Here is a 25,416-nt window from a genome sequence, read left to right as displayed (position 1 = left end):
TTTGGATAAGGCTCTAAGAACAAGCATTTCCTAGTATAGTGCTGGGCAAACTAGATTTCAAACCTGGTGCTGAAGCCTTTAGGTGAAGAGCACTGTTCTCCATGGTGAAATTTTGTTTCTGGACAACATCCATTTAAGTGGCTCTCACCAGCTTAGAAAGGCCACGCTCAGGCATGTCACAGAATGCAGGAGCCAACCCAGCTATGGTGGGAGAGGCCAACACTAGCTTTTTGTAATAGACACTGCAGTTCCCCAAAGCCACATGTTCCTGAGATAGGTCTGGTCTTCTGTAATGAAAAGCTAGCGTCTTGAATGGTAAATGCTCTCCAATGAAAAGCAAGCACCTTTGAGAGCTGGCTCAAGTGGGCTGCAGGAGTCTGGGAATCTGGGTTCTGACCCCAGCACCCTCATGTAGGAGTGGGGCTCGTGCCTATAATCCCAGCATCTGGGATGCAGAGACAGGAAACCCTGGAGCTTGCTAGCTAGCCAACCCACCAAACCACTGAGCTCAGGTTCAGTGCGAAACTTTGTCTCAACAACAGTAAAAGTGATGTGGTGAACCACTGAATAAAGCACCAGATGTCCTACACCAATGTCCTACACAAAAATGTACACACATCTACACACAAATATGCGTAAAAAAGTGGAAACAATCAGAGCTTCCAGGTATTCGGGGCAGCTCAGGAAGAATGCTGAAATGCGTAGATCTGTGACCATCGCAGATAAGACCCAGCTTTCTCTCCATCTCCAGGCTGCAGGAGAAGCGCAGCCAACTGGACTCTGAGGAAGGGGGTCATTCCAAACGGCCTCCTCCTCTCAGCTTTCCTCTCAGGGCTGGATGCGAAGGCAGCAGAGACTCTGCTGGTGCCCAGGACACCCCCTGCTACCCTTGTCCTCCCACTCCCACCAGCATACCTTAGGCTCCTCTAAATGGAAATGAAGGAAACAGTGTGTGCCAGCATTCTGGAGACATCACTCTGTTTCCTGCATGGAGTTTGTAACCCAGAGTCAGAGGATTGCTCACGCTTTGCAGACATAAAACCTGAAGTTATGACAAAGAGTTGGCTGTTGCCAAGAGGAAGAAAACTCCAGAGAGTTTCAAGATTAGTGGGAGAGCTGTATGTGGCCCCGCCCGTTAAGATAAAGCTTTGGGCTGGGTTTGCTTTTGATGAGATTAGGCTGCACGGGTATTTTCACCGGTCCCTGTGGGCCAGTGATCATGGGGTCAGCCAGACTGTGAGCGGGCTGATAACATCTCCCATACACAGGAGCATAAATCTTGCTTTCTGATACTGTCCAGCACCGATGGGAATGGGTGGCTCTCTCCAAGTAATTGTCTGTGCTGCCAGTGTCTCTTCTGTGAGGTTCTCCAAGACATGGAGTTGCCAAAATGGCCTGGGGGGGAGGGGAGGGCACATTAAAATTCAAAGGGATTCTGAGAAAGTGAGATTTAAAAATTTAACTACAAATAGACTTTAAAAATGTTTAGATGTTTATTTCCATCTTTTTTTAAATTTAGCATTCCTCCTCCTCACTCTCCTCTCTCTTCTCTTCACTTCCTCCTTCTTCTCCTTTCTTAATCCCCTCCCTCTTCCCCTCCCTTCTCTCTCCTTTTCCCTTCCCCTCTTTCCTCCTTCTCTTCATTCTCCACACCCCTCTTTCCTCCCCCTTTCTCCTCCTTCTCTATCTTCCCTCCTCTCTCCTCTCCCTTCTCTCTTTCCTTCCTCCTTCCTTTTCCCTCCTCCCTCTCCCCTCCCCCTTCTTCCTTTCTATTTCCTTTCTTCCCTTGCTTCCTGTCTTCTGTCCCTCCCTCTTCTCCCCATTGTCATGTTTATCAAAACTTTCATCCCACTAAACAGCATCCAGCTTCAGTGACCACAAGAACTTGTAGTCCTCCAGCTCCTGTGGTCACCGCCCCTTCCTGGGCTCACAGGTCCTTGGTACTGTCCCTGGGACCCTGCTTTCCATGTCCTCACTTGTTTGCTCCTTCTCAGGGTGGCCAAGCACTGTGGTCTTTGTCACACCCTTGCACATGCAAGTGTTTGGAGCTTCCTGCGCTCGGCTTCCTTCGAGACCCTGCACTTCCTTGGTTAGCCCCCATGTTCACTCACAGAACTGGAGTGGCTTAGGGAAAACCACTCATCTGTCTAAAGTTGTCACCAGCAATCTAAGTGAGTTTTTCACTCATACCAACTTTCACACCCAATGCTGAGCACATTTGCCTGGTGAGTCCTGTGACGGTGAGGAGCTAGTGTCCCTGACACCAGTGTGACAGGACTGTGCCCAACGCTGGCGAGCACCAAAGCAGGGATTTGACGGCTGCCTTACTGCCCCCTGAGGCCAGCAGTGGTTCTGAGTCCCAGGTCAGGCACAAAGCCACCTGCTTTCCAGGAGTGGTTCTATCAATGCGGCACAGAAGAGACTCTGGCTCCCTCCCAGGTGTGCCACATGGTGGCGCCACTGTGTCTTTAAGACTGGTGGATTGTCGCACCTAGGCTCAGGAGGGACGGGCTGGGGCGGAGGACTGCGGCACTGGCATGCCAAGTCCCTCGGGATGTCCACTGAAGACCCTGATCTGAAAACTAGCTTGGTTTTCCCATTAGAAAGGCGGCATGCAGCTTTTAGGAGGCTGATGAGAGTCAGGAGGAATAAGGCCCCAGGTAACTAGTGTCTGAGAACCAAGCGGATACTGAGGCACAGATTTCATGGACAAGGCCATCAGGCGGTACCCAGAGCCACGAAGCTGCCAGCTTCGTTGACTTTCTCCCGTGATTTGTCCATTTCCTTACTTGAGTTTTCAGCTGGTATCGGCCCGTCAACCCTTACAGGGCGCTGGTGGGGTGGGTGCCCTTCTCTCAGCGGCACAGGAGATCCTTAGACATCCTACCCTCTTCCCACAGAAATGCCTCCGCCCCTGCCCAGGTCACCTGGCTGACCGCAGGACCCCAGACAGATGGGGAAAGCTAGCAAGAGCTCTGCCTGCTTCTAGGGAGCCACTCCTGGGCCATACACTAGAGAGGAGAGGGCCTGTCTGTGCCAACACCCGGCCTGGGACAGCCTTCCTTGCCCTCTTCTGCTTTCTGTCACCTGAAGCAGTGCACAAAGTGACGCTGGCTGTGCCCCAGTGAGGTTACGTGGAGCGGGCTGTGCCCTCCACAGCTGCTCAGTAGCAGCACGCTGTTGCACGGACTCTGCTCAGCTGTGCTGTTGCAGCTGCCTTTCTCTCGAGGACGTGCCCACCAGGGAACTCTCACCCCTCACTATAAGCCAGATGGCCTTTGACCCGGATCACATGTATGTGGCCTTGACTTTGGTGATCTGGTGCACTCCACCAGGACTCTAAGCTGACAGCACAGAAAGACAGGAAGGCAGGGGAGCATTTCGGGGGAGAGGTGCTGGCAGAGGCTGTTTCTCTGCTCTCTGGGGGCAGCAGCAGCCAGTGTTCAAATGACGCAGTTACAGCTCTGGGTCCTCGCAGCTGCCGTGTGGGTTTAAGATGTGTGTGTGTGTGTGTGTGCGTGTATGTATGTGTGTGTGTATATGTATGTATATGTATATGTATATGTATATGTATATGTATGTATGTACATGTGTGACATGTATCTGCAAGTGCTCACAGAGGGCAGAAAAGGGCATCAGACCCCCTGGAGTGGGTGCTGAGGACTGAAATAAAAATTTTTTTAGGAAGAGTGCCAAGTGCTCTAAACACTGAGCCATCTCTCCAGCCCGTGCTGTGTGATTTTAGAGGTTGAATTTTCCCAGAAGTCACAGGCCCTCTCACTCTGCTCAGAAAATCTTTATCCCTGGATTTGTTTTTCGACAAAGCCTTCTCCTCTTATGCTAACATGGATTGACTTCTGTAGCTTGACCTAAGACCTCCTTTTAACAAATGCTTCTCTTTCGGGGGAGGGGGGGGTCGGGGTTTGGGTGGGGTGGGGGTGGGGGAGACAGAAGGCTCTCTTCCCTGTGACCCCAGGTTGGTGGTTTTCTTTCTTCCTAAGAAAGTATAGCCCAGTATTCCCTGGAGTGTGTGAGTTCTGAGTTTGATCTGTGGTTTGAGAGAGGGTGGGAGGAAAGGAGGAAGGGACGGAGGGAGGGAGAGAAGGAAGGAGGGAGGGAGGAAAGGAGGAAGGGACGGAGGGAGGGAGAGAAGGAAGGAGGGAGGGAGGAAAGGAGGGGGAGGGAAGAAGGAAGAGGGAGGGAGGGAAGGAGGGGGAGGGAAGAAGAGGGAGAGAGGGAGGGAAGGAGGGAAGAAGGACGAGAGAGGGAGGGAGGGATGGAGGGAGGGAGGACAGCAGGAAGGGACAGGGGCCTGAGGGGGAGGAGAGTAAGCTGTGAATGTGCAAACAGTACCTGTTTCCTGTACTGGCTTCATCAGTAGATTTCCAGAAGACAGTGAGAGACTTCATCTCTCTGCTCTTTTTGATTGCCCCAGGCAGTGCCACAGTAAATTAAATTTGGCCAAAATAAAACCTGATCTTTCAGAAAACAGGGAATTCAGAAGAAAGGTAGAATGGGGAAAGAGAAATCCAGAACACCAGCCAAGGAGACAGCCGGCCCTCTGTGAGAACAGTGTAATAAACGCTGCAAAGAGAAACAAACCCCACAACAGCCCCTTGGGTCAACTGAGTTTTTGCCCAGAACTTGAATTTCGTTAAGCCACAGGGCTTTTAAGCCTCTATATTTAAAACCATGATCTAACTAGGTCAGAGAAAATGTACTGTAGGAGAAGGTGTGGGATCCAGGCAAGCTAGCTACCGTTTTCCGATCAAGACATTGCTGCTGCGCTGATTTTACAGTCAAGTGACGTTCCCACTGTGGCTGATAGAGGAAGACAAAGCAACGAACCTGAGCAAACTCCCAAAAGCCACTGCCATCTCCTCCTCCTCCTCTTCTTCCTCCTCCATCTCCTTCTCATCCTCTTTCATCTCCTCCTCTTCTTCCTCCTCCTCCTCCATCTCCTCCTCATTCTCTTCCATCTCCTCTTCCTCTTCCTCCTCCATCTCCTCCTCTACCTCCTCCATCTCCTTCTTCTCCTCCTCCACCTCCTCCTCTTCCTCCTCTTCCTCCTCTAACTCCTCCATCCCCTTCTCCATCTCCTCCTTCTTTTCCTTCACCTCCTCCTCTTCCTTCTCCACCTCCTCCTCTACTTCCTCCATCTCCTTTTCCTTTTCCTCCATCTTCTCCTCTTCCTCCATCCCCTTCTTCTCCTCCTCCATCTCCTCCCTCTCTTCCTCTTCTTCTTTCTGTTTTTGTTTTTTTTCTGGAGAGGTTTCTCTGTGCAGCCCTGGCTGTTCTAACTCTCTCTGTAGACCATGCTGGCCTTGAACTCACAAGAGACCCTCCTGCCTCTGGCTCTTGAGTACTGGGATTAACCGCACAAACCACAGCAGCCCAAAAGGAACCCCTTCTATACTTCACCCTTCGAGGTTTCAGAAACCCAAATGTTGTGGGGAGGTTGGTCCCCAGCAAACCTGTCACCGTCACACAGGGAAGGGTGACCTGACTGTCTTCTACTCTCTGACTCCAAGCTGTCACTGGACTTGTCTCTGTGTTAATTATCTTCTCGATGCTGCAGGAAAACAACTCGGCTAATGCCACTTCAGAGAGGAAGGCTTGTCAAGACTCTCGGTTTAAGGGGACGTGGTCCCCGTGGTGTGGAATGCGCCCCAGCAGGTGTGGCTCTGCACCCTCGAGCTGAGAGTGCTCCCACCCGGGTAGGTCAGCCGGCAGCACTGTTTCTCCAGCTGACAGGGGCATGCTTATGTCAGAGTGCCTGCTGGAAAGTAGAGCCAGCCTTAATTTCCACCAAGCAGAACAGCCCCGGGTCCTTTGTTCATGGCTTGTTGCCTAAAAGATTTGTTTTATTTTTGTTTCTGTGTATGTATTTGCATTTGCACATGAGAGTCCACATGCCCACAGAGGCCAAATAACACCAGACCCTCTGTAACTTGAGTTGGTGGCTGGGAGCCTCCCTGGCTGAGCACTGGAAAACCAACTCCTGTCCTCCTTGAGAATCCTCATGCTTTGGTGACTGGGCTGGTTCCCTTTCTGATGGCGGCTTCTGAGCAATGTCCTGCACTGTCCCACCTCATCCCAGCACCGCTCTGCACGGCCCAGTCCATGGCCCAGCTCCCGGCACACGAGGGGCCCTACCTCGGAACTCCAGGCCTCGAAGCTGAAAGGTGACAAGACCGTTGCCAATTTCGATCAGATGGACGAAGGCGTTGAGGTCATCCGAAGCCAAGATGAAGCAGTCTCCGGAGCTGTAATTCCCCCAGCGGCCCAGCACCAGGTCCCCGCAGAGCGACTCCTGCAGCGCCCGGGTCAGGTGCTCATAGAAGATGGAGTTGAGGTTGTTGTCATCGCTCCCTGAGGACATAAACCAGAGGTTCGCCATCTTAGCTCAGACCTGAAACAGCCAGCGCACCGCCCTCTGGGGAAGGGCGGGCTCTGTGGATTCCCCGATCTCTGGGTTCTCCCCGTTGGTGGGTTATCCTGAGACCTTCTTGTCTCCCCTCTAGACCCTGTGGCAACCCTCAGACAGGTACATTACTGTCTATGTAATTGCTGCAAATTACTTACACAATCCTGTGTTGAGTGCTACACTCTGACCTTACAGGCAGGCAGAGCCTGCAAGTGTGACAACTGTGCTTGTCCTCCTGAACCATAATAACAAGTACCTTGAAATCAGGGAGAGCTGATTCCTGGGGCTCACTGGCCGGACACCCTACCTCACTGAGTTTGTTCCAAGCCAGTGAAAGACCCCGATTCAAAACAACATAGATGGCTCCTGAGGAATAACACCTGCCTTCAGGCGAACACACATGCGTACACACCCACAGACACACATGCTCGAATGAGCTTGTGCACACAAACACGTAGTGGGAGTTTTGGTGTCTTTAACTAAGTCAGTTGTGTGAATATGTTTCTGTTTGACCCAGGTGTGGATCTGCGGCTGCTCTAGACCGTCCACAGCACAGACTGTTAGCCTCCAGTGGACTGTGATGGGGTGTCATGTGGGCTGTGACAGGGGCGTGGCCTCTGCCAGCTGCAGCTACTTTAATTCTAAGGACTTTGAGAGGGAATACAGGGCAGAGCCCAGAGAGAGGCCTGGGGGAGAAAGGGGGTTGGGAGGTTCTGAGGAAGAGGAAAGCAGCAGCTGCCCTTCCCCGTGGCTCCTGGCTGCAGCTGCTGCAGTTTGATGAGAAGAAGTTGGAGATAGCCCAACATGGAGACTGGATTTGTCCCAAGGAGCCCAACGGCCCTGACCAGCAGGAAGTAGTCTAAGAGACCTATGACCCTTTTCCCACTAACTTTCTCTCTTTCCTGCCTGGTGTTGGAAGGATTGGGGTGAAGAAAGAAGGTAGAGGTATAAGGACCCCAATAAAATAGATTAAAAAGTAACACCGCCCCCCGCCCCGAACTCTGGACTTGTACCTTCTCCTGTCTCAACTGCTCCTCAGCTCCCTGTATAAGAAGGACTTTGCTGTCTCCGTATGCACAGTCATGAGTAAAACCACTGTGAAGCAAAACCAGTTTCACATCCTTCCAGTGCATACCTGGGCCCTGCCCAGCACCCCACCACCTCTGTCCATCCGTGTCTCCCTAGCATGGAGTGGGGGCGTTGTGTCTACCTCCCGCCCCAGGCTCTTTTCTGCTGACAGCTGCTCGCTGGCCAGCACCCAGCACTGAGCTGGGGGATGGTGGGAGCCAGAGCGGGAGAAGGAGGTGGCCAGGGAGGCCAGGCCGCATGTAGAGGGGCTAGGGCCGTGCTCATAGCTGTGTTCCCCTTGCTAGGCTCGGACTTTGGCTCCCTCTGTGGGCTGCCTCAAGGTGAGGCTACAAGCTTCCCAGTGGAAGACTGGACAAGATGGGAAGTCCTTTCTCATGCACTCAGGTGGGTCAGAGAAGGCCTGGGAAGGCAAAGAGAAACATAAGAATCTGATCCTGGGAGCAGGGAACCCAGGAAAGCCAGGCAGGAGTGGAGTCAAGGCCTAGAGGCAAAACTCTGGCTTCTGTGGTTGTCTTCAGAGAGGAGACCGGGTCTCTGAGGTTGACCACGAAGGCTGTGGTGGGGCCAGAGCTCCTCCGTCCACCCGTGGGGAACAGAGCACGCACAGGGCTGGCAGGGCTGGCCTCCCGGAGGAGGTGTCCCAGGAAGAGGACCAGGCTGTTGCTAAGGAACTGTGGGATGGCTATGAGGCACTGAGCCCCTGACCCGGTGCTGGAGCTATTGGGAAGCAGCTGTGAGAAGCTGAGACATCGGTGAGCTGTTTACATGGACAGAGGGAACTTCAGACACGGCGGCAGCACGTGCTCTTCCGTGTGCGAGCCTGACGGCCGGCTCTTCCACTTATTGTCACAGTGAAGCAGCTCTGACACTCACTGCCATGGTGAACCCGCAGCCACCAGAGGTGCCAGTCAACGGCCACCTTCAGTTCCTGCGCTTCCACAGAGACCCGGGTGAGAGCCGGCCCTCCCTTACAACTGGCCCTCCCTTACTGCACGCTGTGTCACACGCAGGAGACCCGGGCGAGAGCCGGCTCTCCTTTACTGCACACTGCGTCACACACAGGAGACCCGGGTGAGAGCCGGCCCTCCCTTACTGCACGCTGCGCCACATGCAAGCACACTGACTAAAGCAGATGTTGGCTCAGAGCACCTTCTCCGTCCATCCTGGCCGCACATCTGCCTCATCAGGGAAATGAGAGCTTTGTGGGTGGCCGGGCACGGGTGTGCCGCTGTGCCTGACACACTGGGCCTGCCATGTCGCCGGGTCCCACGGCTGCATGCCGGGGCGTCCCCCCTCCTCTGTTCCCTACACACTCACACAGAGCCCCGTAAATGAGAAGCCTGTGCTTCCACACTTTACACTGTGACTGTGCTAATTGTCTGTGCAGTTTGCTAGAGACCGTCTTGCTCTCGGACGCATGACTCTTCAGATGGAGAGCGGGATGCATTCAGCAGGCTTTCTGGGTTCTGTCTGATCGTTCCCGGGGCTCTGCTAGGATGACGCTGGTGGTGGTGACCAGCTTCACACTGGCCCTGAGAGCACAGATCCTGGGAGGCAGGGGTGATAGTCTGGGCTTGTGCTACAAAGCGGGGCCGAAGGTGGGTTAGAGGAACTGCACACATTTTCCATGTGCAGCACTTTCCTGCAACATGGCACCCTCGGAGCATCCTCATGGATAGCTCGCATGGACACAGGACACTGTTCTTCCCGAAAACAAGGAGAGTGAGGCCTACACAGCTGACCACCTTAAACAAAATTACACTGCAAATTGACGTTCTGGCATGAGGAAGAAAGAAAAAATGGCTAAACTACTGAAAGAAAAGAGTGAAGAGCTTTTCTGCCAGGTGAGCCCACGGCCTAGTGCCCACCAAGCCTCCTGCCCAGCTCCCAGTGCTCAATGGTTTACTCAAAGGCAGGCCGACACAGCGCCAAGGCACGGCCCAGCCATGCTAAGGGCTGGTCTGAGTTTCTGGCCTGTGTGTGACTATTCCCAGCTCAAAGGACGTCCTCCCGAGAGGCCAGCTCTCAGGGTAAAAGTCTGCTGATGTCCACCACACACTAACAATGTAACAGGTTTCCCAGGTTAGCTGGACACAGTCGTTAACCAATCCCAGATGAAGAAAGCGCATTTCTAAGTGAACCGTGGGGGTGGGGATGGATGCGCATTCTCGCGCAGCTCTGCCCTGCAGTCCGTGTGTTTACCGGGACACGCCCTGCCTCTGCCCGGAGCATGCAGAATGCCGCCGTTGGTACTTATCCGACCAACAAAAGAAGCACAGAGTTTAAAGAGAGCACAAAACGTGCTTACCTGGGTCTCTCTCCATTTGCACGGCCAGTCTGGTGTTGGAATTGTCCACGCGCCTCGTACTAGAAGGGTCACAGAAAGGCGAAAGGTCACGGTTAGATCCCTGCCGTTAGAGAGCTGGTGTACAGAACAGGTGTGAGCGGGGGTGTGCAGGTGAGTACAGGGCGAACACCCCCCTGGCCAACCCGGCCGAGCGAGAGGAACCGTCACCTCCAGGCAGCACGGGGCTCAGGGAAGGGCCTACGTGTATGCACGTGTACACAGCATGACATCACGTGGAGGTCACGTGCAGGAGTTAGTGCTCCCCTCCGACCACGTGGGCACTAGGATTGGGCGCCCAGCATGGCGGGCACCCCTGAGAACCCGCCAGCCCCGTTGTTTACACTAAGTGTCTTTGCTTCCAGCTGGTTCTGGGCAGTGGCCGTGGGCAGCCATGTCCACCCCGGGCTGTGCACCCTGGGGCACACTCCCGGCCCTTCCTGTGGTTGAGAAGGACTCTTACAGACTTAGGAAGGCAGCTTCCTGCTTCCGGCTCTCAGCATCGGGCGCTTCGCCTCCTCGTTCGCTCTGGGCTCTGGGAGCACCAGCAAGTCTCCCTGAGCAGCTTGTGCACGGATCCGTGGTTCTCAGCCTTCCTAACGCCACCACAGTTCCTCATGCTGTGGTGCCCCCCAACCATAAAAGTTATTTTGTTGCTCCTTCCTAACTGTATTTTTGCTACGGTTATGACTCGTGATGTGAATGTCTGCCATGCAGGACATCTGAGGGCGGCTGGCGCAGATGCTCAGCAGACGGCAGTCTAGGCTGCTGGTCCTCAGGCGCTCCTCTCCTTCTGTGTGACACAGGGCCTCTCACTAGCCAGCAGCTTCACCACACAGGCCAGGCACCGGCCTGTTAGCTTTCGAGACTCTGCTGTCTCTGCTTCCTGATGTTGGGGTCACAGGCTCACGCCACTGCCCTTTCTGTCTGGGTTCTAGAGATCTGCACCCAGAACCCCAGCCTCCAGGGCGCTTTCCTGGCTGTGCCATCTCCAGGCCCGTCCAGTGGCCTCTGGTGCTGCACACTTGACCTAGACTTTTACAATCGTTGACATATCAGTGTAACTTAACTGAAAATCTGAGTGTCTGTCGGGAAGGTCATCCCAACGCAGACCTCTTGGCTGAAGCTGCCTCCTGGGGATTGGAGCTAATAATGAGAATACTGGGGTGGGATTATATTTTGATCAATGAAATGTCTTGTATTAAAAAGAAAATCAAAAGCACTGTTTACTTCCTTGTCTGCCTCAGACACTTGCCAACCACCTACGCAGGGTCCAGTGTGAAGCTGGTGGAAGATCCCACGGGAGGACAGAGAAGGGCTCGTGGCCCTTGAAGGCCATGCTGCTCCATCCTGCCTCAGTTTCCTCCTGAACAGCCTCACAGCAGCAATCAAAACAGCAGAGCCCAGGGCAGCAGAAAACCAAGCAAACAACAGACTCCTCCATAATGAAGGTTGAAATCCCATGTCTGGGTACTTGGTCCCTAAACGGAATTTTAATTTCACCTTAAGACCTAGGACAAATGGAATTTCCAGCTTCGGAATAAACAATTTTTAAAGTGGGCCTGAGCCAGAAGGAAGTCAATTATCCAGCTCCTGAGGGAACGCAGATGCTTTGTGAAGCTCTGTCCACTGGCAAGGTTATCTTTGCGGAGGTGACAGCCTGCTTGGAACACAGAGTACCAGTCCTGAGCAATGGCTCAGCTGGGGCATCTCCATCTCCCTGGAGGCCAGCTTCCGGTGCCCTGGGCAGCCTGAGCTCTCCTCCAGTGAGGTGGGCCTGGAAACCTGGGGCTTGCCGCTCACAGGTGCTAATTAGCTCTGTAATTGGATTTCTGCCCTAACTATCGCATCACGTCGCATCTCCTGCTTTCACCTCACCCTTCCCCATCTCAGGGATGCAGGAAATTACTTGAGCATGTACATGTGGGTGAGATTTTTTTTTTCCAAAAGTTGTCTGACAGAGTTATGGCGTCCCGTGGACAAGGTCAGGGCCCTCCACCGGCCTCTGAGGTCTCTGCAGACGGGCTGCTGACCTGCCGCACCTCCTCCTGTGTTAGTGTGGGGTGCAGAGCTGCTTCCTCCCCGCCTGTCCGGTGTCACCAGGACAGCGCCTCCAGCCACCCCCTGCTCTGGCACACAGGCTTAAGCAGTTTTACAGTAACTTCCTTTGCTGGCACTGTTTTGTGTTCCCTTTCCCAGCACACACTGGCTACTCAAGGGACACACTTCATGCTTTAAGCTGCAAATGGCTCTGGCTGGGATGCGACAGCCGGCGTTTGTCCCGAGGTTTGGAAGGACTGTGTCTCTTCTGTCCTGGCAGGGCCGCAGCGTTGCTGATCTCAAAGTCCCTGGTCGGGTTTCAGCCATCCTGTCATCTCCTATCCACTTCATTGGTCTCTGTCATCTCCTATCCACTTCATTGGTCTCCAGGGCAGTTTTTAAAGCACTTCCTTCTGCGTGCTTGGTTTGGAGTTTTTGTTTACTAAACTTCAGTGGGCACAAGAGAAGGGCTTATCTGTTATCCCAGTTTTCTGCTACAGTATGTAAACATTCCGCAAGTCCATACGCACACACGGAGTTGTGGTAACTCTCTAAGAAGACGGTTGTACAGCTCAGTTACAGAGAAAAAAACCTTGATTTTTTTTAAGTTTCAACAATATTAGAGGGAAATTTACTTCAGACTTCATCTTTCAGATTCTAAAACAGGCTGTGATGACCTCCAGCTGCAGGAGCAAAGGGTCAGAGGTCAACACGGAGCTGGCACAGTCCTTTTGCCCAGCCATCCCTCATCTTCCTGGTTTCCCCTATGGTGATTCCTCAGCCATGTGGCAGGGAGCAGAGTCGTGGCTGTCCTGAAGACTGCAACACTGAAACCTGAGGTGTGCACAGGTGTGCACAGCCTCCTCAGAGGAGGCTCCCTAACAGCTTACTTTTCTGCCTAAATAATTTTACTTAAAATTTAGTACCCTTGTTCAGTTTGTGCATGTGTGGAGGAAAACTCAGGGTTCCACTTTCTCCGTCCACCATGCTAGTCCCGGGACTCACATGCAGGTTACCCATGGCTGTCTCCCAAGGCCCAGAGGAATTTCCCTTAAAATCTGCAAAGAATTCCCTTTTCCCAAACCCCAGAGCAGTTTTCTCCCCACGGTCTCCCTGGCTGCAGCAAACTGCTCTGGGGACCCAGAAATCTGAAATGCAAAAGTGGTTTTCAGACGCTGCGGCTGTGATGCTCAGTGCCCAGGGGTGAGCAAGGTTGTCTCTGCCTGGTCGCCTTTGCACCGCTAGACCACAGCCCTCGGCTGGCATCCTTTAACGTGGGACAGGTGGCCACAGGGGTCCCGTGGTCACACATAAGGAAGACTGAGTCAGCGCTTCCCAGCCCCAGTCAGGCTTCTGAGCCCCCTCGGAACCACGTGTCTGCTCTTCCGCCTCCCTCACAGAAGCAGAGCTGCTGAGAGCCCGAGGGCACAGAGAAAGACTGGGGACCCAGCCTTCCGAGCTGAGGCCTCACTGGGACTGTGCACTGTGGCCCCTCACCTTGCTCTCTGCAGCCTGAGGATGGGCACTCTTCCTTCACGCTGTCACAGAGACCCTGGGTTTGGCAGCTCAGCATGGGGGGCTGTCAAGATGCCCTGAGGTCTCAGCCTCCGCCTCTTGAGTTTTGCCCAGCTCGACTCCCCTTGAGCCCAGTCTTCGGGGAAGTGTGTGCTCCGTCAGGTCACCCTTTCCTCAGCCTCATGTGGGCATGGCTCCTTCTGCAGGGTGGCCATGCTAGGCTGCCTGAGGGTCTCAATAGCCTGGACACACATGGCGCTTACTGTGGGCAGGATGCCAGCTCTGTTTGTCTGAGATGATGAAACAGGTCTCACTGTCACTGACTCACCAACAAGGGAGGACAGAGCCGCAGCTGCTGGCACTGAGGGCTGGAGCCCAGGGCTCCGTGTTTTCATAACGCCCACTTCCTGTGTGGGGCACAGGCTTGGTTGGCTCAGTAAGAGCCTCACAGCAGAAACCAGAAGCTAGTCTGACCTTCAGGCTGACCTCTCTCAGAGGCCGCTGAACCAAGCACCAGCACAGCATGTGTGAACCAGGCCTCCGCCCAGGTGAGGACGGTCCTGCTCACACCTCCTAATTCACCAGCAGGTCTTTGAAGGCAGGCCTCGAGGGCTGGGGACAGCAGCGTGCCAGCCGAGCACACACGAGACCCTGGCTCTGCCTGTGATCTCAGCGCCAGAGAGGCAGAGACAGGCGGATGACCAGAAAGTCAAGGACATCCTTAGCTGTAAGGGTTTTGAGCCCAGACCAGGGGTACATTAGACTCAGTCTCAGAAAGAAAGGAATGGCTCCTCAGCCGGCCACTGCGCCCGTGTTTGCCCTTGCTGATGCGCAGTAGAGAGAGCTTAGCACTCTGTCCTTATTGTCAACAACAACAGCAAATGCCCCGTTCTGCCACGCTTCCCGGGAGCAGTGAGTGGCTGGTTCAGACTCTGAGGGGAAGGGGAACCCCAGGCCGTGCTCTCTTGCCTGTTGTGCCCTGCAGGCTCAGTGGTGTTGTGTATGTGTGCAGAGCTGCGATGGTGGGCCTGGCACACACACCACGGAGCCGAATCTCTGACGCTACAAAGACAAACGCTGTGACACCCCCCACCCCCAGCAGGCAACCCCGGCACACCAACGCCACGGTCCATGGCTTCCTGTTGCCTCTCTTAGGCATCAGCTGAGAGCCAGCTGCCAAATTCTAGATTAACAGCAGAACCCCAAGTCACACTGCCCCTGATCACTGGCTCACGCTACACAAGCAGAGGTCACTGCTTCCGCTGCACCAAGAGTAGGTCAGGGACTCACGTTACACTAGCAGGAGGCCACTGACTCACACTTCACTGCAGCTGACTGATTCTCCACTAGCAGCAGGTCCCAGGCTCACGCTGTGGACACTGTAGAGAGGGTGTGGACTGTGGGTGTGGGGTCATGAGGAGCATGCTCGGCCGTCCTGTAAGTCCTTACTTGTAGTTCCTCTCCCAGAACTTCACGGGCCGGGCGTAGGATGTGATGAAGATGACGCTGCCCAGGAAGGGGCTCAGGGGTGTGGAGAAGATGGCGGTGGCGAGGGTCTGGAAGAAGAGCATGGCAGAGTCTGTGAGGACGCTGTTAAGGGTGAAATAGCTGACACCTCGAGTCTCACCTCTCTTCCCGGTCCTGTGTCACAGAACTGTGGTCCTCGCCCCGGTGCAGAAGGAGTTAAAGCTATCCTCGCCTACAGCAGGAATTCAAGGCCAGCCTGGGCTACAAGGAGGCCATCAATAAAGACACCAATGCTTACCTCTGGTTTTCACACGTATGTACACACCCACACATGGGCACACACACACTGAATGAAAATGAAAAGCTGGGAGCTCCAGGGAGGAGGGAGGAGGAAGGGAATGGATGAAGGCTGGGGCAAAGAAGGGAGGCGTCCCTCCGAGCTGTCACTATGGCACCATGCACATCCTGGAGAGTGGACACCCATGCGCTCCTGTTTCACTGGCCCTAACTGCGGCATGAGGGGGGGACGCCTGGAGTTCTTGCCCTGGCTGCCCCTCGTGACCATTCCCTGAAGAGCTGGACGTGAGCCAAGGAAACCCTGTCCTCCCCGAGCTGCTTTTGGTTTGAGCGTTTGTCACGGTGACACAAGCACAACTAGGTCGCCATGTCAGAGTCCACCCTGCATCTGACCTTGAGGCTGTGCTCGGCCCAGGAATGCATGCTCACGCCTAAGCCTTGTAACCAGAAACACAGGCACACAGTATAAAAACCAGCGGGGCACGCATCAGGCCGACATCAAGAGCTGTGTGCAATCCTCTCCTTAAGTGCGTCCTGGTGTCTGTTCGCTCTTTCTTGTTTCAGGACACATTCTGGCTCGGGCCCGCCTGGCCTGGACCTGTGTGGGTCTGAGCTTCTCAGCTCTTTCTGTCCGTTCTTCCTGAACACTAGGATTGCAAGTGTGCATCACTTGCAATAGAGTAGATTTCCTTAACCAATCTCTATTATTTCTCTACATTTGGGCATAAAAATCTAGTGATCCCTGTCATGTCAATGTGCTTGTTAGAAATGACATCTCCAACTTGGCTTGAATGGAATTAAATTGAATTAAAGCCAATTATCATTTTATGTGGAAACACATAAAAATGTACAGACACCAGGTCTGTCCAGTAGATATAGATGAGACTGTGATTTTCTTTTTACTCTCCAGAAGTGTTTAGGAGTAATTCCACTTGTATCTAATTCTACACTTTTTAGTATTGGTAATGCAGATTAATAACTATATTGCAACATAATAAAAGCACATTGTCCGTCCCAACCCCACCCAGAAGATTTAAGGGTGAATAGATTGTACAAGCGTGCATAAGTCAACCCAGAGATTTAATCAGTTGTTTCCCATTGAAAAGGCCAAACCCTTGGCTGCACACCTGGAGTCAGGAAAGGGAAGGCTCAGGAAAAGTAAAAGTTGGGCTAATTCGTGCCCCCAAGTTGGAGGATCCTGCTCCTGGGACCCACACGCTGGAGGGGAAAGCCAGTTTCTACAGACTGTCCTCTGAGCTTCACCCTGACGCCACCACCCATGCCTCCCGCTGAATAAATAAAAATGTGGAAGGGAGGAAAGGAGGGAGGGAAAAGGTGAGGGAGGAAGGAGGGAGGGAGGAAGGAGGAAGGGAGGGAGGAAAAGAAAAAGGGAAACAACCACAGAGTGTGCACTGAGCGTGGCAGAGCCCAGAGGAGCACACACTGAGCTTCGTGGCCTCAGGGGACCGGGGCTCTGGCACACTCATTAAGACTCTGTCACTGTGGGGTCAGCCGGGGTCAGCACAGGGCCCCCCCCCATGACACTCGACCTCAGGCTGACAGGTGAGGGCACTCAGAAAGGATACGTGGGATGGCGAAGAGCTGGGCGAAGACGTGGAAGGAGGACCCCCAGGCCATCTGCCACGGGGCCACGTAGGCCAGCACAAACTGCAGCTTGTAAAGCAGGTCCTCCAGCTGAAAGCAAGAGAGTCAGCGCCACACCGAGTGTCGAGTGGAGGCCACTGCACCGGGCCGGATGCTCTGTCTGTCTCAGAGCAGGAACCCCGCACGGCCCTGCCTGCTGTCCCTCCCAGTGGACCTTCTTAGTGGACAGCATGCACACCCCAGTGCTGGGAGCTTCTCAGCTTTGAGTGGGTGTGTGCGCATGTGAACACGTGTGTGTGCATGTGAACACGTGTATGCATGCATGGGAAGAACAGAAGTCAGCCTCCTGTGTCTTTCCTCTGCCGCCGTCCACTTTATTTGTTTATTTACTTACACGTGTGTGTGTGTGTGTGTGTGTGTGTGTGTGTGTGTGTGAGTGTTGAAGACTCTGCTCCCACCCCCACCCAGAGCTGTAGCCTCAGGTGCGTGCACCACTCGAGGCTTGCACATAGGCTCTGGGAATCTGAACCTGGATATTCTTGAAGTCTATCCACGCACACGCATGGAGAACAAGGAGAAGCCGTCTGGAGACGGCTGCAGCGACTTCGAACGTGGACTGTTCCTCCACCACAAGCTGCACCTCGTGGTTTCGCAGCGATCACTCACTGGGAAATGGCCTCACATTAATTTTAATTTTCTGGCTGGCAAAAGCACTGTGTTGAGCCAATGTCTCCAGAGTTCCGTGTTTAATGTTACGGTTTTCTCAGGTCATCGGCCTCCTCTTGCACAAGTTACCCAAGACCAAGGGTTTCTGGATGTCCCAGGCCAGTGGGAAGGTGTGTGAAGACCCTGACACCCTTGGCCTGCTCACAATCAAATATTCTGAGCCGCCAATTGTGTTCCCCACACAGCTTACTGTGACCCCAAATCTGGACGGACCAGACAGACCCCAGGGCACTGCAAGGGTTTTCCAACTCTTGGCCTTCCAACTCTTTATTTAGTCAAGGATGACCTTAAACTTCTGTAGTGCTAGGATTACAGCCATGTGCCACCATGCATGACTTTAGTGGTCCTAGAGACCAAATCCAGAGCAGTGTGTGTGTGTGTGTGTGTGTGTGTGTGTGTGTTGGCGAGCGTACATGTGTGTGGTCAAAGGCCAGAGATGAAGGTTAGGGGTCTTTCCTCAAGGGCTGCCACCATTATATTTGAAGCTGGGTTTCTCCCAGAGCCAAGAGCTCACTAGTTCAGCTGAGCTCATCAGCAGTGAGAGTCTTTGCATTCCCGTTGCTAAGATTATATCATGTCACATCCAAACTTCTGTGTGGGTTCTGGGGTCCAGACTATGTCCTTATGCTTGTGTGGTATGCCCCTTCTTTCTGGCCCTCAACTGAGTTCATCAAAGTCTGTCTAACGGGTGGAGAGAGCTGAAAGGGCATCGGAAAGGAAGCCACGAGGAAGCCAGGACTGACTTGCCAAGAAGGTGAGATGCTGCCCAGCCTCCGTGGACTGAGTCTCCTGAAACTCTGAGGCCGAGCAAACCTCTCCCTGGGCTCGGCTGGCAGAGCGGCTTCCTGAGTCATGGAGCTCTGGGCCCCAGCCCCGACAGCGGACAGCGTGAGCGTGCGGCTGCACACCTGTGACACCAGCACTCGAGGGGGACTCGGGAAGGTCATAAGCCGAGGTTGTGCTGGCAAGTTTTTGTCACCTCGACACAGCCTGCACACACCTGGAAAGGCGGTGTCTCCACTGGGGACTGTCTTCATCAGACAAGCTCTGGAGCAGGTTTTTGGGATTCTCTTAATTAATGGCTGATGTAGGAGGGTCCTGCTCCCTCAGGAGGGAGACCCAGACTGGGCAGAGTCAGGGGGAGCCTTCCTCTGCAGTCCCGGCTGTGTTCCTGCCCTTGGCTTCCTCTGCTGATGTGGTGGTTTGAATAGGTGTGACCCTCATAGTCTCCTCCCGCTCCCTTCAGGTCAAGACATAGACCTCGGCCCCTCCAGCACCATGTCTGTCTGCACCCTGCCATGCTTCCCGCCATGAAGATAATGTACTAAATCTCTGAAGCTGCAAGCCGGCCCCACTCAAATGTTTTTTTCTGTAAGTGTTGCCATGGTTTTGGTGAAACCCTAAGACTGACTGTAAGAAGTGAGATGTCATGAGCCCTTTCTTCCCAGGCTTCTTTAGATCAGTGCTTTTTCTCAGTAAAAGAGAAACTAGAATAGAAATTGGTATCAGGAGTGGGGTCTTGCTCTGAAGGACTCCATTATATCGCTTTTAGGTCTTGTACTATGATACAAGAGGAAGGTAGATGATTTTGGAGCTTGAGTCTGGAAAAACATTGGGTACTTTTGATCTGTTGTGGAAACTTGAAAGGTAATGCTTAGATAAATGCAGACATGGGGCTGGAGAGGGCTCAGAGGTTAAGAGCACTGGCTGCTCTTCCAGAGGTCCTGAGTTCAATTCTCAGCAACCACAACCATCTATAGTGAGATCTGGTGCCCTCTTTTGGTGTGCAGACAAAATACTATATAAATAATAAGTAAATCTTTTTTTAAAAAAAAGCAACCAACAGAGGCCTGGCTTGTGAAGTGTCAGAGGGAAGTTGAGGGTCTTCCAACAACTCTGTAAGCGCCATTAATATGATATTTTTAAAAACTTTGGTTTCTGGCCATCTGGGGCTGAAGAAGCAGTTTCAGTTAACAAGAGACCAGCACAATGAAGCAAAACCTTTGCTTGTTAGGGTAATTGATGCCGTTCAGCCAGGTCTGGAGAATCAGCATGGTTCAGAAGAGAGCAGTTATCACTGAGGTAAAATCTGGGAAGGGTTGGCTGGGGGTCAGCATACAGAAGCTGTGGCCACAGGTCCCCTCCGTGAGGGGGAGCGCCACGTTGCCCTGAGTCCTAGCTGCTGCTTCTTACTGTCCTGCTGCACACGGACCTGCCGAGTGCTAGTGGGCGTAGGAGGAGACATGGGGCTGTGGGCTCTGACAGCCGTGGCCGTCTGTGGCTTAGACTTGCTGTGTTTGGGGTTTTCTGGCGCTGTGCCTGCCTGTGTGTCTCTCTCGCTCCTGTCAGTAGCCCTACAAGCTCTCGGGCTCCTCAAGCTGGCCGTCAGGGGGCCCTGTCCTGGCCTGTCTGAGCCCTTCTCGCTCTCTGGTGAGGGGCATTTCTCTAACTCCCCCCGGGAAACACCAGGCAACAGGAGCCATGCCCTCCCTACTGTTAAAAAAGACAGAAACCAGCGAGACACTTGCCTTGGTGAACACAATGGACACCAGGAAGAAATCCAGGAGGAAGCTCTCAGAGACGTCTTTGTAGTCGAAGTGGAAAAAGATGACGGTGAAGCCCAGGTTGGCAAACTGATGAACGGGGTTGCAGAAGGACGTCCTCAGCAGCTTCATGCCCGCGGTGGTCATCAGGAAGATGTCCCAGCTGCGGAAAAGAGGCTCTGTCAATGACCGAGTGTGAGTGTGTTACACCACCGCTCTGGCCCCTGGGCCTGAGTGTGCCCCATGCCGCGTGCAGGCCCACAGGGCCACGGCGGAGGTCCCGTACTTCCTCATCTGCAAACAGGGCCTCAGCGGACAGGGTGCTCATCGAGGGGTGGGGGGGCCTTCAAGGGAGATCCCCTGGCACACTTCCTCCCCACTGGAGACATTCTCTACCCGGTTGGTTTAACTGTCACCCTGGCACACACCCGTCTCCTGGGAAGAGTCTCAAGGGAGGAAGTGCCCGGTTGGCTGTGTCTGTAGCACACAGACTTCATGGTAACTGAAGTAGGAGGCCAAGCCCACTGCGGCAGCACCAGGCTGGTGGTGAGCGGCTGTAGACAGACGTGGGCCAGGTATGCCCGGGGACAGCCAGCAGCCGGCCAAACATGCCTGGGGGACAGGCAGCCAGCAGTGTCCCCAACAGCGCTTTCTGCTCCAGGCTCCATGAGAACACAGTCTAAGAATGGAGTCATGCGTGGGCAATTTTGAGTGTTTGTGAGAAAACTCCAAGAAAACCAGACCAGAGTGTCGTGACCTCAGTTTCTCCAAAACCACGGACTGGACTTGTTCTTAGATATTTTTGTGTCTTTTCTGGGTGCAGGGTTGGGGCGGGTTTACTTCGGCTGTTGTTCCCATGACTCTCCTGAGGCCCTCCTTCTTAGGTCCAGGCTGCCAACTAGATCTGGAAGAAGGCTCCTGTCCTGACCCCTTCCCCTGCCCCCTGACAGACTGCAGCCTGGGATGGCGGCCTGGAAGGTTTCCGCCTCCTGGAAGGTTTCCCTCCTCACCCAGAGGTCTTAGCACAGTTCAGAAGGGCCGTTAGGGCACTACCCGGGCCCTGGGTCCTCTGGATCCCGCACAGTGCCATCGGGCCTGTCTGGGTTCGAGGCTGCCGCATGAGAGCATGCCCCAGGAATTGTGCAGAGAGCTGCAAAGCCCTAGCGTCCCACCCCAGCAGGTCCGCCCCGTGAGCTCCTCGTCCACAGCTAGACTCAGCATCATGTCCAGACACGGAGAGAAATGGGCGCTGTCGTCAGGCCGTTTCCACTTCTGCACCTGCCTGCGGGGTTGTGAGTGTTTCTCCTCCCACTCCAGGGAGCACAGGTCTTCATCTCCTTCAAGGTTCAGCCTTGGCTGCTCTCTCCCTCTCTGTCTCTCTGTCTCTCTCTCGGTGTGCGCTGAGTGGCCAATCGAGGCCGGCCGAGGAAGCCCACCCCTCAGGGATACAGCTCTTCGGCACCTCCTCCCACCCCAACAGCGCATTTGGCCAGTGACTTCCTCTCCTGTCGGAATGACAGATCTGCAGGTTACCGAGCAGCTTCCATTCGTAAATTCAGAACTAACTTCCGTGGAGGAGACTAATGATCCAGCCTTTTGGGGCTCACGCTTTGCCGGACATGGGCTCCCTGACAGCGGGGTGGCCCTAGCCCCGCTAGAGTCATCTCCCAATAAATGTGGGAAGTGACCACAGGATTCTTTCCCCTCCCCAGAGTGTGTGTGATATTTGCTAAACAAAAAGGAGATGAAGCCATCTGTGGTGCCTGAAGCACAGCAGTGAAGACTTGGGATTCCCGGTTCCGCTGGGCTCCTGTTACTCGAGGCGCCGTAGCTGCTCTTCTGTGGGGACCCCAGACCCCACGTTTACCTGCGGTGCGCTGTGGGCAGATCAAGCTCCGTTTGCCACCGAACAGCAGCTGTCTGCTCTGAATGGGTCTGAGTGACAAGCACCCTGGCTTTTTTCCTGCAGCCAGCACATGTGCGTGTAACACGCGTGTCTGCAGTGTGTTCACTTGGTTGTGAAGACACCGAGGTGCAAATGCGCATGGGAGTAGAGCGTGTGCACTTACTGGGTCCCCAGCCTCCTGTAGTTGCTTATGGAGAAGGCGTCGAGGGTGAGGGCGTTCAGGACGATGGCCGGGTACAGGAGGTACTTCTCAAAGCACTGAAGCCACACGTGGAGCCTCTCAAACCACATCAGCTGAGCCACGTCTGGAAGACAGACACACAACCCGCTGGGGAGGGCCGCACGCGGATGGGTGAGCTGCCAGAGCCAGGCCTCCCAGCAGGCCCGGCGGTGCTGTGGGGTCCAGCTCGGGCCTCCTAGCCGTGCTCTCAGGTCCCCTTAGCCACAGTGCTCTGTTCCCACGCTGCCCAGTTCTCGGCGCCTAACTCGAGGGCCGGCACTGTGTGTTTCCAGGATGGCGTGCTTGGGTGTGGACACAGACAAAGCCAGGCACAGGTGCTCAGCCCCACCCCACCCCCCTTCTGTCCGTCCTCACAGTATCTGCGCCCTCGGCAGCCTTTCTTTCTACAGCAAGCTCTCTTCAAGGAAGAGAGTAAATGCCTGTCAGATACAGACGGGAGCTCTGTCTGGTAAAGAGCAGCAGCTGGTGTGTCCGTCTGCAGGGCCGGGCAGAGAGGACCGTGAGAATGGTATAGGCACGGAAGTGCAAATGTCTCCTCCCCTCTCCTCTCTTTCCCTCCCCTCCCCATCTCCCCTCTCTACACCCCCCTCCCCGTCCTCTCCTTTTTCTCCTCTCCCTTCTCCTCTCTCCCCTTCTCAGTCCTCTCTCTCCCCTCCCTTCTATTTCCTTTCACCTCCTTTCCTGCTTTAATCTCTTGAAAGATCAGTTGTCTAAGTTTCTTTCTGTATAAAATTAAGGTTTTTTTTTCTTCTGATTTCCCATTTATAAGAAATCCACAGTGTCAGATTGAGGCAGTTGTATCAAAAGCGATCCATTCAAGCTGCTTCAGGACACACGGCAAAAAATTCTATCAACATTTTGTCACCAATTTGGAGAAACACGACAACTTTAAAAGCAAAGGGAGAGACACCCAGCCCGGTCACCTCAGGGGAACCCAGTGGCACCCAGGCTGTGGGAGTCGGGAGCCATCTGGCCAGGGAATGGTGTGCGTGGTGGCTTCTCAAATGCTGTCAAGTTTGTTCTTCGAAAATGACGCTGTGTGTGGCCACAGAGGTGATTTGAGGTCTGGAGCAAGGAGGGTGTGAGTCCTCCCACGGAGGTGATGGGGTCTTACTGCAGACCCTGGTGAGAAGAGCAGCGTGTTCATGTGTGCTGGTGGCCATCCAAGGAGGAGAGAGCACACGTCTCACGCATGTAAGAGTGGAATAATGAGCCCTAACCACCTGAGCTATGTGTGTGTGCTTCTCTGTGTGTGATTATCTATGTGTGTGCTAGTCTGTGTGTATGTGTGTGTGTGTACTTGTCTGTGTCTTTGCAGCTCTGTCTACCTGTTTGTGTATTTATATGTTTACATGTCTGTGTGTTTATGTTTGTGTTTGTGCCTATCTGTCTATGCGTATCCCTGTGTGTCGGTGTCTGTGTTTGCATGTGCTTATATGTTATCTCTGTGTGTTTATGTGTGTGCACACGTGGCTGTGTTTCCATGTTGTCATGTGTCTGTGACTGTGTCTGTATATAGTGTGAACACAGTCCCCACTGCCACCCTGAGTGTGTGTTGGTGATGCTAGAGCTTCAGGGAGACTTGGGCTAGTGCTTGTTATGGTTTGGTGTGAGCTGTTCCCACAGGTTCACGTTTGCACACCTGGTGCCCTGCAGGTGGTGCTGAAGTGGGAGTGCGGCAGCTGAGTGGACATGTCACTGGGGTTGGGCCTTGATGCCCACCCCTGCAGCGGTGCCGTGACCCTGCTCCTGCACACCCAGAAGTTGGGGCTGCCCTGCGCCCCCCAGGGGCCCGCACTTCTCTGCCTTTAAGCCACTTCTTCAAGGTGTTTGTTCACAGAGTGGGGGCAAGCAACAGCCGAGCCTTCCCATGACTCTGCCCGAGATGCTGACAGCAAGTGTGCCTGGACTGCTGCACAGATGAGGTAATGTGGCCGGCACCTGTGGGACAGGCTGACTCTGTCACGGGTGGGGAAGCAGCTGTGAAGGAGCTCCGAGTCTCCTTGTGCAGGAGGAAGATTAACCTGAAGGGCCGAGCCCAGCAGACATTGTCCAGCCGACAGTGCTCAGCAGACAGCACACAGCAGACAGTGAGGCTGCCCGAGGCCTCGTCAGTCTATTTCTAAGGCGTCTTCATGTGCAGCTTCCTCTGTTCTCCTGTAACATCTTCTAGAGAATTTGTCTCCCAGGAGCATGGGATTTGGGGAAGGCTAAGTCGTCTCTTTGGGGTGAGAGTGGGGTGGGTTTACTTTTTGTTCTTGTTTTATTTTTGAGACTGGGTCCTACAGGGTGGCCCTGGCAGGCCCAGAGCTAGCTCTGTAGAACAGGCTGGCCTTGAACTGACAGAGATCAGCCTGCCACTCCTGAGTGCTGGGATTCAAAGGCCAAGGCCCCTGAGTTTCAGGGACAACTGTGTTTATGTGGAATGTTTGCTATTATCTTATAGAACCCTAGACATACACAGAGATGGAGGGAGAGAGAGGACAGGAAAGAGGGGAGAGACAGACGGATCTCGGAAGCTCTCAAGCTGCGGTCAGCTCCAGCTGTCACACTTCCCTGTCAGTCACACCTTCCCTGTCACACCTTCCCAGGAGACCTGTGTGCTGCTAATGAGTGGTGTGGGGATGCGGGCCGGGTGCTCAGGAGAGCAGCTGAGCGGGTCGGTGGGCCCACAGCCTCTGTCCTGCCTCGACTTTCCTCTGTGATGAAGTGTGACCCCAAAGTCACAGAATGGACCCCTTCCCATCCTGCCTTGCTTTCGGTCCCAGTGTCATCACAGCAGCAGAAGGGAAACCAGGACAGGACCTTTCTCCACCAGCTGTCCTCGAAATGGCCCATCACTAAGGCCCATGCTAGCCTGTCCCCCTGGCCTTTGTGACACGGCCGAGCTCTGAGCTCAGGGACACGTGGACTCTGAGACTGTGAAGTTGTCCCTTGCACTAGGCTGTTTCTGCCACGGGAACCGCTAGGTCACCTCATGTGGACACAGCTGCTGCCTGCACACTCTAGCTCGAGGAAGGTCACAAATCCAGAGGGTGTGCAGTAGGTTCCTTGTTAGTGCCCAGGCACTGCACACCAGAGCTGTAACCTCCAAGTGTGAGCAACGGCAGTTAATTTCCCCATGAAATCGATGACTGCCTCACCGACACTCGTGTCTAATGTGACAGACTCCTTCCCATCCCCCTGCTTTGTGTGACACGGGGACTCCGCAGCTCA

General features: G+C 54.1%; 1 protein-coding gene across 4 annotated transcripts in view; it reads right to left on the bottom strand.

Moving 5' to 3' along the window:
- The window catches only part of Pcnx2 (pecanex 2), a 94,878-nt gene that overhangs the window by 19,696 nt on the left and 49,766 nt on the right, over positions 1-25,416 (bottom strand). For all 4 annotated transcript variants that reach the window (XM_060391784.1, XM_060391785.1, XM_060391786.1 and 1 more), the window contains exons 20-25: positions 22,123-22,264; positions 20,039-20,216; positions 16,766-16,874; positions 14,865-14,994; positions 9,825-9,883; positions 6,157-6,372 (exon numbers count right to left, since the gene is read on the bottom strand). In XM_060391784.1, coding sequence (XP_060247767.1) covers positions 6,157-6,372; positions 9,825-9,883; positions 14,865-14,994; positions 16,766-16,874; positions 20,039-20,216; positions 22,123-22,264 — 834 coding nt within the window. The remainder of the gene's footprint in view (positions 1-6,156; positions 6,373-9,824; positions 9,884-14,864; positions 14,995-16,765; positions 16,875-20,038; positions 20,217-22,122; positions 22,265-25,416) is intronic.

The sequence above is a fragment of the Meriones unguiculatus genome, chromosome 10 (genome assembly GCF_030254825.1).
Source record: "Meriones unguiculatus strain TT.TT164.6M chromosome 10, Bangor_MerUng_6.1, whole genome shotgun sequence".
Classification (NCBI taxonomy): domain Eukaryota; kingdom Metazoa; phylum Chordata; class Mammalia; order Rodentia; family Muridae; genus Meriones; species Meriones unguiculatus.
Note: the sequence above shows the minus strand (reverse complement) of the source record. Positions and strands in the feature narration are given on the sequence as shown.